Below are 18128 nucleotides of genomic sequence, written 5' to 3'. Positions count from 1 at the left end.
ATCATCAGACTGCGATCAGAAACACTTTGGTTGGTGGCCAGAAAACAAATAGCTTTACTTCCGACGAGTTACTGATCAGAAAATATACTTGTGGAATGGGGATATACATAATCGGTAAAGTTCTGAATCTGGGCTTAAGTATAACAGGCAAAATTCGGATCTTTAAATGTGCGGTGCGCTCACCGTCTTTCTCTTTTGTGTTTGTGTGCGTTGTGGCTGTGGTTTGGTTTTTGTTTGTACTTTTTTGTCTCCATTTTCTTTTCCTTTTTGAATAAAACACATACCCACTCATTCGTGAACAACGATCGGAACTTTGATGCCATTTTCGGCAATTCATGATTATCATTTACGTCATTGTGTTGCCATTTCGAACTCTCATGTCGCGTCTTGATAAGAAATGTAATCAGTTGTTGGACCAAAATGGGGTGGATAGTGGGGTAGTTGCTGTTCTCAATTGCATGGTAAGGAATTTCCACTTTTGTTGCTGAGCTATATAGTGGCCTATACCGAAGATTATGTAGAAAATTATGCCCCATGAACATCAGATTAGAAACATCCGTATTAAGCGCCCTATAAATATACTGTATTATTATTATTATTATTATTATTATTATTATTATTATTATTATTATTATTATTATTATTATTATTATTGATTGCATTTCTTTTGTTCTTTTACTGATCAACAGGGAGGTGCAATACATTTATTCACTACGCAGGCATGCAATATCAAATGGGTTGACCAGATTTTGCCTTCAACCATCATGCACTGGGGTTTTATCTGCCTCAACCATGATAAACGGACTGCTTCCCGCGAGAAAATTAATTTGCAAAGTACTTGTATATATTTATATATATAAGTTAAATATTAATGATATCTTACGATAAAAGCGCAAATATTCAAAATATCAGTGACACCCCTCGTAACCACAACAGCAAAGTGATCTGTTTGACACACATGCAGGATATAACGGGTGAATGACATTCAACGGCAATCACCCGCGTGCTTGCGGACAACCAAAGAGTAGAATTGTCAGCGATCCGTCAACCTTGTAAATAATATCAGTGCAATCTCCATATCTCCTTATACAACGTGCATGAACGTAACCCATTCACGATGACATGAATTTAGGCATAGTTGTTATCATGAGATTTATGGTGATTAATGACATTATAGTTAAGATAATCATAATTGTTATCGTTTTTATCATCGTTATCGTCATTATTATTACTGTTATCATCGTTGCTATTATTACATTACTACAATAGTATTCGATCGTAACATTTTGGATTCACTTGAGGTTCATCTTGCTAAGTTTCACTTTAATTACGTTTAATATCGCACAGCGAGATGAATAGATGAACTTCCATCTCCCTGTTGGTGGGTAAAATAACAAAAGAAATGTAATGTGATGTTCAAGAGGCAAAATTTCCTTTGAACTCCAGTAACGGCCTCTCACTAATAAAAGTGGAGGTTCCTTACCAATTGAGAACAGCATAATACTGCACTACCCCTCCCCCTAATTGGGACAACTTATTACATTCCTTACCCCTGGGACGCGACATCTTAGAGTTCAAAATAGCAACGCAATGACGTAAATAATGATCATTGTTATGAATTACCAAGAACGGCATCAAAGCGCCGATGGGCGTTCATGAATGGGTGGGTGTGTGTTGTGTCGCTAAAAATAGTGTTAAAAGGCGACAAAAAATATCTAAAAATGGAGACAAAAACTATTTAAAAATGGAGACAAAAGAATTCGACGCATAAACATAACCACAGCCAGAACGCACATTAACACAAAAGAGAAACACGCAGGAATGACGCGCGCACCGGCGATCCAGTAATGTTTCTGGCACTAAATGACGTTCGTCTGTCTTTACAAAATGCAGACTCTATTGACTACATCATGGATCGAGCTAAATTGAGTAGCTCCATGACTACATAAATACTTCCTTGTGTGTGTAGTATGGGCATAAACGTGGAGATCTGTTCCCTAGTTGATCACTTATAATGTGCCGTCGGCGGCCATGAGTAGGGGGTCGTGCACCGGTTGTTAAGTTCCGGAGTACTCAAGTATGGAAGTCCTGGTAGAACGTACTACTGAGTATATAACACGACAGCTACTCCACTTTGTAACTCCCCCTGACGCGCTCTTCAGCAAATAGTTGTGAACCAATCCCCAACTCTCTTTCTTCTACGAAGTAATTTGAGAATCAAGAACTTGAGGAGGTTGTTGGCCATTCCCCGGATTCGCTGCTTTGTTGATGGGACAGAGGCCCGGTCTTGAGACGAAGGACATGCTTCAATTCACCTACGAGCCGCTGAAGAAGACACAAACTGTGGCATAATTTTTAGATACACGTGTCAGGTATGTATAAGTACTTTTGGTGTCACGACATTTGCTCCTGCGACAATATTGCTCCGGTCTCAATTTCTCCAATTAGGACTTGGGGTTAGGGTAAGGGTTGTGATATAACAGAGTTTTAGGTTAAGTTTGATGTGAGAATTAGGATTAGGGCTATGGGTTTATGTGTTTTGGGTAGGATTTATAATCGGGTCATAGCGTGCAGATATTTCATGGTGTATGGGAGCATTGTCGCAGGAGCAAATCTAATGTCATGGAACCGTGCTTTTATGCTTTCCACACACCTTTCTTGTTTTTTGTCTGATTACAAAGGAAGTACTGTGTTCCTATATTCTCTTTATGTACAGAAATTTACAAATTAATTTCTATGATGGAGTGAATTTGCATTTTTAGCTCAGTTCAAAGGACCATATCAGCAATAATAAATATGACGAATAAAAATGCGTTTCATATGAAACCGTGTGCATAACCACATGCCTAAAACGGGTTCATTTCATGACAGTGCCGATGATATTGAAAGAACATTTCTTTCCTTTGATATGTGAGCTTGGCTTTACTCGATTAAAGAAAAAAGATTATACTATATTGTCTGCTTTGCACGGTCACTCTGCTATCACTGTAAGAGAGGGATCGAAAGAAAAAAAAAAGCAACTAAAATCTCATTCTTACGGGTATGCCTACAGTTACCCCTCCATGATAGTGATCTTGCTAACCCAATGAGTCAAATACTAGTACGCACAAATTTCAAACATATTCATTATGTACAGAGCATTAATATGGCACGTAGAGGGTTGAATACGGGACAAGGGAGGGATCAGGAGGGGGTAAAAACATTCATAAATGTAAAACGTTTGTCCCCCCCCCCCCCCAATCCCGGAACTACGTATCGCTTCAAATAATATGGTTTCGCCGTGATGGACTTGTTCAGTCGCATATATCAAAATTTGTTCAGCTACTGACATGCCATTCTGTTCGTTGTCACCTTGAACTCTTCGTGGTACATTGTAGTGCAATAATTTGTAGAGGAGTGAGCACAGTAAATTGAACGACTTATGGCATCAATACTTGATTCTTTTCTCGCACTTATTCAGGTTCGCATGCTAAGAACCTACAGCAATAGCTTCCTTCAGTCATTGATCTATACGTTTGTCATCACTGCAAATATGCTTTCTGTCTAAATCGAAAATTTAGATATATTTTCTTTTCAGTTTTCCCAATCGGCAGAGCCATACCTCTTGTTCATTCTTTTCTTTTCAGTTTTCCCACTCGGCAGAGCCATACCTCTTGTTCATTCTTTTCTCCCAGTAGCAGTCAGCTGAAACCGACGTTTGTTATTACACGATCAATACTAAAACGCAGAGGTGAATAAGGTCACAGTTCAGTTCCATTCCTCCTAGCTGTACGTAGAAAGAATATACGAAGCTTGTAAAGGAAACCAAAAACCGAAGAGAAATGTGGATTGAGTGAAAGCAGCAACATTAGTAGAACACATCAGAGAAAGATAATATAAAGAAAATATAAAGGGAATTCCACGAAAATTCATTTTTCATGAAGATTACACGTTCCATCAGTTTGATACTGACATAATATTATTATGTTAAGAGTAGAAATCATTCCTCCTGCTTTCTGAAAGCGGTTAGTCAAGTGCTCTTTCATTATGCTAGAAAAGTGGATTTTTGTGGAATTCCCTTTATATTTTCTTTTTATTGTTGTCCACACATGACATCATAACTTCTAGTAGTCTCCTCATCCAGCGGTTCCAACACCAAAACTTTTAAAAATTCATAACTGTTGCATCGATTGTGCGATTTTCCTCAAACTTTTATTGATGCGTTCTACTAATGTTACTGCTTCCACTCAATCCACATTTCTCTTCGGGTTTTGGTTCCTTTAAAGATAGGATCACTTGTTTAGAACTATAAGCTCTGAAATTCTATCCCGTACCACCTCTTGACCCTTTTCCTTTGAAATGGTGAACACTCCCCTGCTGTTATAACGACATCACTCACTGCACTTTATTTTTTATATCGTGAAAAGTGTGTAAAGTCGTAAAAAAACAAGCAAAAATACCACATAGCTATATTGTGACGGCATATACCGCTGTACAGTGGGGTGGTATAAAGCAAACTGATGTTTTACGGTCTTGAGTTTTTGTGGGCGGGGCTTGGCAATGATCTGAGCAGACCGATTCTAAGAACCCATGTGAATTCAAGATATTCAACATGCTGATCAAATATTTGAGAATATAATTCTTTAGGATGCAAAGATCAAACGACACAAACACTCCATGCACTTGAAAATACAGTGGGTATCAATACTCAAGACGAAGTAAATTCAGTTAAACTGTTTTCCTTATTTTATTTCTTAATTTGTTACCTCCTATAACTTCCCTTTTTATGATTTGTGATTTTGTTATTTTAATCTCGCAAGTCATTTGTAAATATTATGATTCTTTTTGAATCTTCGAATAAAACAGAAAATGATAAACAAGTTAGTATGTTTTCAGTTTGAATGCACGGAAAATAGCCAAACCTCGTCATGGTCAATATCATAATTACTTCACAAGGAAAGGGTAAATAACACTTTGAAAAATACATTGTTGACATACAAAATGGGTGTATACATTACTGCGATGTGGTGTCTGTCTATTCATGGGGCAACCAACTCCATGGTCTATCATAGCCACGATACTATAATGCATACAGTATAGGAGTAACTGCGGTAAGATATTCATCTCCCTAAATAATGGCAGTGGAAGAAATAGGTGCCTACATCGGCTGTATGTGCTTCGATATCATGTACCTGTTGGTAAAACCAGAGCGATAATTGTGCGCGTTTCCGTATCGATGTGAAAATCAGAGGGACGAACTACAATCATGCAATTCATGATTTGTGTTAGATCTGATGATGCAGTTTGTATACTTCTTTTTTTTTATTTTGGGAGGTGGTCGGGGTTGGGTGGGGAATGGATTCACAATGCAAAGGCCGTATAGAATTTCGGACTTGTTAAAAATGTCGCATTTTCTCCTCGCGTTGTCACTTAATTTGTTTCTCCAGAACAAAACGGCTAGTAATATTTGAAATTTATAGGATTAACCTTATAAGAAGACTCGATTAAATGATAACAGGTTTTCGTGGAGGCATGCAGCGAGATCTAGCTAGATTTATTTTTTATTTTTTGCATTTTATTGATTGCTTAAAAAACACGAATTCTGAGAACCAAAAGTGCATTGCAGAGTAGAAATGCATGCATTTCGCAAATCAAGAATAGAAGTGACTGAGTTGAAAACGGTTTGGTGTGACACTATAACAAAGAGGCCTTTTATCTTGATGACACCCTTCAGAGAAGATCAAATTTAACTAAAATGCACAGGTATTTCCTCTATCTAAAGAATTTAGGTTACAGTCTTTAATGGCATTGTTCATTTATTTCATGGTATTTTCCCTATTTGAATGCCGAATCTGTGCCTTGGGGTGCGACAATGGTGCTGTAAAATGTCAAGAAATACCTGTCCACAATGGAACACGAACTTTGACCTTCTATGGGTCAGGTGACGGGGTTAACGATCTACGATGGAGGAAACCATCCCCTGTCCCTATTTCTGTCATCCTGAAAAAAGAAAATGAAAGAAAAGAGAGTACCAACTCGTGAAAATAGAATAAACACAAATGCAATTGACATTATCGGGCGGTACAGTCGAAGACGTCACTCAGGAGTACACAGCGGTGTATAAAGTGGGTACAATGTACGACAGCGTGTCATAAACTGTAAACGTAATTCCCAGAAAAACAAGCTGAAGAGCGCGCAGACCTCCACCAAACAACTCATTTTCACCCATATTAAGAGTTCCATTCTATATTATATTCCTATAAATGCCCATTGCGTCTTAGAAATTTATATGTATTATAATATGTTATACAAGATATGTTATCAATTGACATTTGTATCACCTATGTATATTGATTTGAAATGGAAAAAAAAACATGAATGAATGAAAGAATGAAGTTGATCAGCGGTCATCAGTTAGTAGGCATAAAAAAAAAAAATGTGATGTTCCCTTATTTTTTCACACTTTTCGTATCATCTTTAGACATTTAACTCCTGTAGCCGGCAGTGATATATTATTTTCAGGATAATAATTTCCCACCCATTTTTCATACATCGTATCCATGTTGTTGAACTTATATATTGCTCGTGTGGCGTGATACTGCATTGTATTTTTGTCACTTGGCGAGCTGCTGTATAACTCCTGCGCCATCGCAGACGTTTGTGTGGCTCAATGAATCCATATTAATTCTTTCTTCTGTCAATGAATCAAACGTGCACAAATTTCACACATAAACTTGTGGACAGGAGATTATTGTGGCCCAGAGAGACTTAAAGAAGGTGCCTCTGTGTATTTCGTGCAATATATTCTCTTCTTTGTTAAATTCACTTTTATCTTCACAAAGGGCAAATTTACCTTCATATACACACGTGGATTGGGTGAATGGAGCAATATTAGTAGAACACATCAGTGAAAGTTTGGGGGAAATGGGGCAATCCATTCAAAAGTTATGAATTTTTTAAGTATCTGCGCAGTCACTGCTAGATAAGAAGACTGTTACAATGTATAATGTCATGTGCGTAGAACGATGTGAAGAAAATATAAAGACAATTTCACAAATTCAATTTTTTGAAAAAAAGTGCACATTTCCTCAACTTATCAACAACATATGTCAAAGGGTAATATCATTCACCCTACCTTCTGAAGAAGAGAAGTCATGCGTTATTTTATTTCTTTTTCGAGAAAAGTGAAAATATGTTGAAATTTCTTTATATTTTCTTTATATCGTTGTACTTATATTATAACATCACAAACTACAAAAGTTCGTAACTTTTGAGCAGATTGTCTGATTTTCCTCAAACGTTCACTGTGTTCTACCAATATTGCTGCATTCATTCAATCCACATGTCTATGAAGGTGAACCTGTCCTTTAAAGGTTCGTATGATAATCATAAAAGGTTCTTCGATTACTGCATTTCCAGTGCACCGGATGCTGCTTTCTGTCGTCCGAACTGACTGGCTGACGGACGCCGATTTGGACAATCACTGACAATGGGAAGTCACTGCATGACCAAGACTCTTTGTTTTATCTCCCTGTTTACGTCATTCGTCGTTTGGGGTGCAGCCAGCACAGAAACAGACTGCCTGCAATCCAAGAAGCAAAATGGTAAGCCTTTAAATGCTTTCCTTGTTGTTTTCTCGCCCCCCATTCCACTAGAAAGCAGGATTTTTCTGTCAAAAGTATAGCTTATTAGGGATGGACTGATCATTAATCACACGTACAGACACACGCACAGACAGACAGACAGACACGCACACACACACACACACACACACACACATGAAAAAAAAATCCAGGGTAATGAGAAAGAGAGGGAGGAGCAGTGAAGAATGAGGTGGGTGAGAAGGGGTCAGCGGATCTTTTCCAAAGGCCCGAATTCACGAAGATGGTACAATTTTTGTCACACGGGCAAATAATTCCCAATAGAGACGTGTGTTCAAAATTAATGTCAAAATTCAAAAAATTCTGTAAATAGCTGGGAGAAATGAGGTGTTTCATCTTCAATAACCTGGATAAGTGAGATACATTGTATACCCTTTCATCCATCAAATTTCCAAGGCAGGTTCTTCAGCTCAAACTCTGTCCAAGGGTCCGCAAAGCCAGACTCTGAGTTCTTTTCACTCAAAAAAAACCCCAACAAAATCACCCATTTTCTATACATGCACCCAACGAAATATAGCCCCTTCAAATTCATGAGAAAAGCTTTCATCTTCCAACCACAATGCAGTTTGTAGAGGAATTCATACTTGATATCTGCAGCTAATCAATTTTCTGCCAAACTACATTTCTGATTTTTGAATTTTTTTTTCACTTAGTTTGGTATCTTTGATACTATTTTGAAAAGGGATCATGGACATTCCATTTTATTTACAGGTGTGAGCCCTTAAACTATATACAAGAACCGTAGTTTTGTATGGGGCGCCAAGTGTTGCATGGCCTATTTCGTAACGGAATCAGTCATTTCGTTGACAAAATGACCATCTCGTAAACAAAATGATCATCTCGTCGATGAAATGTTAACATTCAAAAGTCTCATTCATTACCTTGTTTTTAATGTTTTTTTTTTTCTTCTTCTTCTTCATCATCATCTTCTTCTTCTTTTTTTCCCCAGAAACGTCGGGCATTTTCCCTCTATCATTCCTCTACTATGAATATCCAGATATTGTCTATGCAGACCTCGGTAAAGCCCGCGAGCTGAAATGCCTAGTAAGCGGCAAATTCTGCACCATTCACTGGCACTTTGAGGGCAAACCACTCGAGTTGGAGCCCTCCAGCGCCGGCCCCGCTGCAAGCGCGTACGTGCTGCAGAGACGTAACCAGTCCCTGACCATCACATCGGTTGGCTGCAGCGACGAAGGGAGGTACACCTGTGTGGCGTCCAACGGGGAGTTGACCATCTCACGCAGCATGACTTTGACGGTATCAGGTACAGCCAGATGTTCCATGATATTCTTGTGACATAGCTCTCATGAAATGTCTGGCACGCTAAACCAAACATAATTATTCCACAAATGTTACCCCAGTCCTAATCCTATAATGACCACATCGAACTAAACCTAAAACTCTAACATAGCCCTTATCCTAAACCTATAAGTCCTTGGAGAAATTGAGACCGGAGCGCGTATCGTGTTACTACAGTGAGAACGATGCAAAATAAAGTGTTTGCTCGCAAAACAGTTTAAGTGCCTTTGAAAACGTAAGAAAGTCCATCACCAGATGGAGTAAAATATATTTTCCCAATAATACCTCACTTGTTTCCAACAATGAATATTCTTGATTTTTTCAGTAAAAAAGTATCCTTTACTTTCTTCTTAATTTCCAAAGTTTTTTTTCTTTTAAAGCAGGTTTAATCGTTAGTATCTCAAATAAACAGCAGTGGAATTAATCGGTTTACGTTGAAACTCGTCAAATTGAGACACGTAATTAAGAAGTAATTAACTTAAACATTTGTCAGCACAGTCTTTGTGTACTGATGGTTGCAGAAGTGTAGGCCTATTTGATATCATTTTTGTTCTTATTTCTTGCAGTGTGGTGTGGTAAATATGCACGAATAAAGTTTTTCCATATGGTGTGGAAATTATTTTCTTCTCTTTGGTACTATTACGGAGACGGTGATAAAAGAATCACGCAGTTTTGAATTATCTTGTAAAGGAACAACAAGTCGTATGCTTGAACTAAATGTAGTTGTTACTATGGGGAAAATGATGTTCTAAGGTACTATAGGAGGCCCACGTGTGAGCGGTTGTTTTAAGTACAAGATTTACTATAGATTGCGACGTTTTTGTCACACATTGTTTATCTGTGGATCGTCATTATTGCAGACCCTATTTCCCCCGTAAGTCCGATCGCCATCCACGAGGAGGACTCGTCGCGCTGCAATAACCTCGCCGTTGCTCCGGGCGGGGACGCCGTGTTCTCATGCACGTTTTACGTGAAGAACCCGTCTTGGGTCATCTCACACGACTGGTACAAGTACAACGCCACCCTGGACACCTTCTTTTCCGTCGACTTCATCCAATGGCATAACTCGGGCTACGAACAGAGTGACGTCAGCAAGACAGAAATGAATCCCGAGACTCCCTGCGCGCATGCGTAAGATTGCGTTATGACTTAAATGTTTTTATATGAATTCATAATTATATACAATATTATTAACATATTTATTTACTTATTCATATGTGTGTATGCGGTTTTTTTTTAAAGTTTTGAGATTATGTTCATTCTTCTTTTCATTCGCTAGTTATTATCTTTTTCCCCTTTAATTTGGCTACAAAGAAATTTATTTCGCTGAAATATTTTTTGCGTATGATTATTTCGTTCGCATATAGTTGCGTGTGTTTTTTTCTCTTTGTTGCTTTAGAAAAGTTAAATACCAGGTACGAAAGCAGACTATGTATGCATGCTGTATTAGTGTACTGTGTGTCGTAACACCATTCTACAAAGAAGATATGCTGAGATTGCATTATACACACGACTATATACTCGAATTATTCCTCCCCTCCCCCCATACAGGACTTCATACATCACACTGACGTTGAATATAAGTCACGTGACAGACGAAGCACTGGGCGTGTACATGGTGCGATGTTGGATCTCATCTTTCTTCATGGCTGTGAATCTGACGCTGTCCTATCGTGAGTGTCATTGCAGAAAACAACAATCTATTTCCGGGTTCCACTTTGCGCATGAGCAGAGAAAAGGGTCATACGTACCAACAGGGCATTTTGGTGTTTGAATTCACCGAGAAAAGCACAGTACAAGAGACAGTTGTCGTTAATGCTATTTTTGTTGTCTTTAGGGCGAACTGCTCTATGGGGCGCCAAGTGTCGCATGGTCTATTTCGTGAAATAGACCGTGCGACCTTGGCGACCCATACTGCACTGCTATCTCGGTCGTAGACAGGGCTCGAGGATTACATAATTTACACTTGACCTTTTAACATCGATTTAAACATGGGTGGGATGTATGTGTGTAAATTTTATCATTAGATATGTTGGTGTCCGACGGATCAAATCGAATTCCTCGACACATCATTGATTATCAAGGACATTTTAAACACTAGAGTCAATTTCGTTTGTGATCCATGCTTGCGAAAACTAGGCCCTACTAATAGTATTTCTATCTACAAAAACTTGCACATGGCCTTTTCATTTTCTTTGCATTTAAGCAGGTATTACTCGCTTGCAGTTCAGATTCTCGATTTACTCTACACCAAAGTACAAAATATGCACAAAAAAAAAGCACACGCAAATGTCAGCAGACTTTTGTTTTCTTGCAAGTTGTTACATTTTCACTGTCCAGTAACCATACAAAGCGATTATATTTCAGTACGCAAAAGTGTAACTTAATTGTGGTTACTATACTGTGGGTTGCAGCTATAAGCGAAGCTTAGTCTTTCTAGTCGTGATGACGCCTGGTCTTGTAATCAGGAGGTCGTTGGTTTGGGGTCATCCCGCTAGACCCACACCCACGAGTCATACACCCCACGAGTTCGACATTGAAAACAGGTACACGAGTCATACAGCTCCCCAGTCATACAGTCTATGAGTCCGACACTAGGCAAATAAAGCCCATGAGTCCGACACCAGGTAAAAACAGCCCACGAGTTCGACAAATATACAACACGGTCTCGTGGGCCATGTTAGCTTAATGTAGAACTCATGCGCTGTATGGACTCGCGAGCGGTATGACTCTTGGGCAGTATGACTCGAGGGTGTCGGTCTCGTGACGTGCACCATTGCTTTGAGTCCAAATTGAGTACGTATGCTCATCATTGCTATTGCTTAAACACTGTATATCAGTGTTTATTTACGTCATAGCAATTAAATGCGTTTAATTAATCAGTTGCTCTAAAGCTAAGTCTTTCCTTCTTTTCCTTTAATCATTGGTCTTGTAGAAAAGCCTGAGGATACCATCACAGATACAAAAACTATTTGGCTGGTTGCGTGCATTCTCACCGCCTTTTTCCTCACATGCGTGTTGATATGGAAACGCCACGGAGTGGACATCAAGTTGTTGCATCACAGTTATCTCGCCGACCCAGAGAGTGATAGTGAGTTTTCAATTTTGTTTTTCATTCCAAATACGTATACTGCATGGAGCAAATACCATTTAGCGTAGAGAGCAGGCTGTATCACGACTGCAGTGGAATGGTTGTAATCTATGACCAGTCAAATGTGTTAGGGTAAGAGCTTGAAACAGTAGGAGACGTTTTATACTGCTTCGTTTGCTTTTGAACATCCTATAGCAGAAGAAGCTCGTTGTTAGCATTTAAAAAAAAAAATGTGAAAATTAAGCGGACCCATACACGGAAATGTAACCATCGAGCAACACCCCCTTCCCTTTTTTTGATACTTAAGTTGTGAAATCAGTTGCGAAAACCTCGAAGAGCCAAAGTTTTATTTGCATCTCTCTTTATTGACTGGATTAACATTGATTTGTTTGGATCGATCGTAAATTATTGAACTGGGCTGAATATACTTTTTACAACTTAATTTACAACCTCCCCCTTTTTCCCGCCATGTCGCAGGTCCTTTTGCTGACGGCAACGGTAGCAGCAGTTCAGCGGAAAAACTATATGACGCTTACATCGTATCCAGCTGTGTGGGAGAGGACAGGGCCTTCGTGTATAACATTCTATGCCCGAGTCTCCAGGGTGACTATCGGCTGTACCTGCGGGACAGGGACGCTTTGCCCGGGTCGGGTAGGTTCACTTTGTGTTTTCATGTTCTTTTTTCACAGTAATTCAGAAAAGGCCGGGCTGGGCATTCTTCAATTGACTTATATTTAAATCTAGACAATCGCAGTTCCTGCGGATTGCTGGGTCCCAATGTCCGCTATGACTCTAGTAGAACGCCGGGTTTCCAGAATGCAGATTTCAATGTGCAAGTTTTATGAAGGTTTCAATTTTGAGTAAGTCATTACTATTCCAGTTTGTGCTGGGCTGTGCTGTGAGGCCCAGATCATGTAGATTATTGTGAAGAAAAACATACTAATCAAAATGCAGACCAATTGTATAGCAGTAACGGTGTAAACCCAGACCAGACGATCCATACTTTGATGGGATACGGACACATCGTCATTTGTCTGTTAATCTGTTTGTTGTTGTTGTTTTGTTGGTTGGTCGGTTTGTGGGGGTGGGGTGCGATATTTGAAAGAATGTCGTATGCGAGCATGTACGACTTTAATCACAACCTCAGAAACAATTCTTCACTAGGATACACTGTACCAACAAGCAAAGAATACCGAGCTGATTTTACTTAGTGGTAACATTCTCCAAGAAAGATATAACTCTTATGATCTGTTTGAGAGAGAAAAAAAACCACTTTATGTTTAATTGTCTCCGAGGATTAAAAAAGCATGTAATATCTTTCGACTAGAGGTCAGTTTGAGGTCATGGAGGTCATTTACGTTTTCTCTATCGTTGTGCTTGCCTCCATAGTGACGTGTGAGGACATTGTTGAGGCGATGGAGAAGAGCCACAGGTGCATTGTCGTACTCTCGTCCGATCTGTGTCGATCGTTATCGCTGTCTCCGTCATCGACGTCCCATTCATCGTATTCCCTGTCGGCGTCAGCTTCGGAGCCGGACGTCGGATCAATGTGGGCCACGAAGGAGCTCGAGTATGCCTTCGATCGCATGTGCACGCACCAGCACCAAATCATACCTCTCGTCTACCGTGATTTCGAATTCGATCGTCGTGTTGTCGATCGGAACGATCGCACTCTGAACATGATCGAATACATCGTGCAGAATCTGACCTGTCTAAGATGGCGGCAGAGAAGCCAGGTCGGGCTAGACGCATGGGCCTTGAAACGAATTCGCCTTCGACTTCCACCGCCTAAGAGAAGAAGAGTGGGATCCAGCGAGACGAGAAGAAACAGTTCGAGGCTGCCATCATCGTCAACGTATCTACCGGATCGGTTATCCACTCAGGCATCACCGGATTTATCCACACCACCTTCAAACACTGCATTTACATCGATACCACTGTCCGTGTCAGAGCACAGTGCGCCCAACTTACCATTAACCGTCATTCCCACGATAAGCGGGCCCACGCACACCTGTTCGCCTGTGTCTAACGGGCCATCGTCCACCTCATGGTCCCCATTATCCCATCCCTCGCTATCTCCGTGCCCACAAAGTTTATCATCGAAAGAACTTACGTCGTTGTCGCTCTCGAGTCGCGACTCGGGAATATCCGGAGACGATCAAGAAGAGACACCCGACGCGACACACAAGCCAACTTCACCGGTTTTCGTTTTCCCTGTCGCAAGGTTTCTGACGTTGCCGAGGATCAAACGGAACAACGATTTTCTTCTCATTGATAACGAGACGCTCCCAGGTGGCTTCGGGTCCATCGACTAACGCAGCTTGAATGAATCATGTTTGGGTCAGATTCGACATGGAAATGTCCTTTTGCCAAGGCTCGCCATTTGCCTAAAATTGCTTCGACGAACCTGCGTCGTATAGAACGGATAGTGCATTCTCATCAAGCTGTGTGTGATGAAAATCATCAGAATTTATCTACGCAAGCTCATCATTACATCCTGCCGTTGTGTGAGTGCTTCGGACGGCTGCGAGAACTATGTGACTAAATTCCGAGAATCTTTTTTTTTTTAAAATTCTTGAGATAACCTCAATAACTTGATTGAATGCCACTGTCGAAATATCGCATAGAGTTCTTTCACAGGTGATTCATTAATGTATCACACTGATGTACAATACTTTTTCAGACTGTCACAAAGCGATCGTGTTCAGTGGTGAGTTAGCTCAGTCGATAGCGCGTCTTCCTCACTATCCAAAGGACCCCGGTTCGATTCCCAGGTCTCACTGAGCAATGTTGTGTGTAATCACACCGTCCCCTCTAAAAGTAAGAGGCAAAACACCCTGTTCCTCGGATAAGACATACCACCCTTAATGGAGGTTCCGTGTGTGATAGAGTCACAACTCATGCTCGCAGAAGATCCCGCTTCATTCATTCATCGCCAAGAGCAGGGTGTTTAACCCAGTAAAGTGGTCCCGCCTTACGTCCAACAGCTGGCCACCATGGAAAATTAGCTATTGCAACTGAATATACACTATCCAGTCATCTCCTCAAATGGAAATGAAACAAACAAACGAACAAACAAAAACAAACATCGACATCGTAAAGAATGACAAAAGCGGTGAAATTAGAGACATTTTCACGGATATGCATACCTTCATAAACTGTCATGTAACAGATGATTTTGCTGATGCAAACTTGAAAGTTTAGTAACAAGGAAAAGATGAATTGAATAGCTCGTAATCAGGTCCTGCAGGATACAACGTCTATGAAGTTGAGTTCTTGAGGAAACTGGCCTGTATGGAGAACAATAAATACCAATATCCTTATCTATTTGTTAATTTTTGAACAATATTTTTATATGTACAAGTGTATAAGGAAAAATTTCTTTGTCTTGTTGTGTCCGCCTTCTGGTTTATTTAAATCGACTATGAGGGGACTTTTATTTTTTGTCCTGCAAAATAACTGACGCATCATGTTGTTCATTGAATCTTATTCACACGTCGCGTGCTATAGGCCTTCGTGGATTTTGTCTGCAATTGTAGCATTTCATTGCAATATGCCTTCTTCCTTTACGATTTGCGATGCCTATTGCGAAACGTATAATACGTAGTCACTGAAATAATCAATCCCGTACCGTGCTAAAAAGCCTATAATGGCTTACAATTACTACGTTGTATATACATAGGCCTACTATTTTTGTAATCACGCTACTTGTACTTGGCTGCATGAAATTCGTCTTCCGATTCCAATACTTGTAAACTTGTAACGAGACAGTGTCCCTTTGGTTTGATGACTTTTCATTATTAATTCCAACGGCAATTAACAAACACGTCCTCATCCATTGGATCATTTCCATCACCAAATGACACACTGCGCGACTTTCTAACCTGGAGAAAAAATACAGTGTGCATAGCTGTGGTGAAGAATATGTTTTGGCTGGAACAGTTAGCTGGAGCAAAGGAAAGTTGTATTTCTCCTCCGGGTTCTACATATCCCTCTATCTTCCCGTCAGCAGCTCAAGCTCTTTTTACCTTCTGCCTTCTGCTGTACATACCAGCATATTTTGGCCAGTATGCGTTTCTTATCCAGAACAAAAGGTGGCGCTAGTCATAACATATCTGCAGTAACTCTGTATGAATCCAGTTGAGGGGCAAAATCTGAAGAATGAAATGTGGTTTTATATGTATAGTTACTTCCCTATTATAGGCGTCTATATCTATATCTGCTGCAGATGCAATGTATTGACCTACAATGTGTATATAGGGCCTACTATTGAATTATTCCCTTTTGTTCATTAACCATTACCTTTCGTTATCTTCTCTGTTTTCTACACGAATTCAAAGTATTCCAAAGTGCTCGCTAAAATGAGAATTTGGAACAATAAACAACAACGACAACTACAACAACAACAACAACTAAGGAAGATTATTTTAGAAGACTTGACATCCGGCTAATCTTGTTTGTGCTTTCCCATGTGTTCCATTTTGTGATTCTTGAGTAAATTGTTCTTTAATAAATGTCGATAAATGGAAATGCGCAATGTATGGTGTTCAGTTCCATGTTGTATTATGTGTGATGCTACACAGCAGTTTTTAAGCTACTGTTATGATGCGACTATGCCAATGTTCGGCAACATAAACTACCATAGCAACAGTAATCGGCTGTAGGAATTCTACGAGCTGTCACTGAAACTGCATTTCAGAATGCATATGTATTAAAGGGGAATAATATATTTCCTGAAAGTTAGCTTATGCAAATCAAATCAAAATAATGAGAGAAACCAAGAAAGTTTCAGCAATCTTTCGTTTTTATAAATAAAGAAAGTTAATGATTTGTGAACTTACATTATAATTGCCCTGAGCATGAATTTCATAAAATCTCTTGTGTTATCAGTGACGGAATTACATGAATATATAGGTCTTAACATGGATAAACCTAACGGGATTCAGTGATTGTAAAAACAAACAAACAAACAAACAAACAAACAATCAAACAAAAAGCAAAACAAAAACAAAACAAAAACAAAACAGAACAGTGAGCACATTGAGGGCACATTTACTATTGGAAATCTATTCGATGGGGAAATGAACATTTCTGATTATAACACAACAGAGCAAATTTTTAATGGGGATTGAGCCGGCGGCAAGTGATATCACACAATTCGAATTTGTCTTGATTGATCACAACTTCAGAAACTCATAGCCTTCTCAGTTTCATCAGAATTGTAACAAATTTTCCTGTTTTGTTCCTGCAATTCTTCTGCTTCTTTTTACCCAAACCGATTTTCATGGTGTATTTAAAAAACAACAACAACAACCACAACAAAGGAATCCTACCAAAAGATGGGTCCTATCTTTATTATGACATCTTTGTTTTTGGATAATAAATCTCGGTCATTTCAAAACAAAATTTCATCAAATAAAAACTTAAATTCCTCTTAGAATTGTATGCTCTTTAATATTTCAAACAAATGGCTTCTCATTCTCTGAATCCCCATCTCAATTAAAATTATACCATCCCTTATGTTGATCGCCCGTTATTCATTCATACGCCATAGAAAGGCGTAGGTGGCATCCTATAGTCTGTCTTTATAGTATACGGCGTTGTCAGCGTCCAGTGCCGTAGAAAATAAAAAACGCGAGTTGTCCTCGAGTCCGAGTGTCCTGAAAATGGAAATGGTCCAGAGAAGAGCTGCGCGATTCACTTTAAATCGCTACCATAACACCTCGAGTGTCACCAAAATGCTACAAGAACTTAATTGGACCACTCTGGAACAGCGCAGAGAAAATGACAGGCTAATTATGATGTACAAAATACACAATAATCTCACTCCTATTTCAGCACAGGACTATATCATCAAACAGGCTACTCAGTTAACGAGAGCCTCGCAACCACACTCCTGGTACCATATTCGAGAACTGAATCGCATCGCCATTCGTTCTTCCCAAGAACTGTAAGGAACTGGAATTCCCTGTCGTCAGAAATTGTTTCAGCGCCATCTGTGGGATCATTTCGAAACCGTCTAACGGTTGATCACAGTGGCTAGTATTTTCGTCAAATTTTCTATGTGCTTGTAAATATCTGTAAATAAATTGTATTAT

General features: G+C 39.5%; 1 protein-coding gene across 1 annotated transcript; it reads left to right on the top strand.

Moving 5' to 3' along the window:
• Positions 1 to 7468: 7468 nt before the first annotated feature.
• Positions 7469 to 15313, top strand: LOC139742561 (uncharacterized). The gene is made up of 7 exons (XM_071653092.1): positions 7469 to 7583; positions 8590 to 8904; positions 9800 to 10070; positions 10491 to 10612; positions 11875 to 12030; positions 12508 to 12681; positions 13420 to 15313. Exons 1-7 carry the CDS (start codon positions 7469 to 7471, stop codon positions 14343 to 14345), a joined length of 2079 nt encoding a protein of 692 aa, XP_071509193.1. The 3' UTR covers positions 14346 to 15313.
• The last annotated feature ends 2815 nt before the right edge of the window (positions 15314 to 18128 follow it).

This window comes from Diadema antillarum, unplaced genomic scaffold (genome assembly GCF_040938485.1).
Source record: "Diadema antillarum isolate AM-2024a unplaced genomic scaffold, OU_Dant_1.0 seq00001005_RagTag, whole genome shotgun sequence".
Classification (NCBI taxonomy): Eukaryota; Metazoa; Echinodermata; class Echinoidea; order Diadematoida; family Diadematidae; genus Diadema; species Diadema antillarum.
This window is presented reverse-complemented; position numbering and strand designations above follow the sequence as displayed.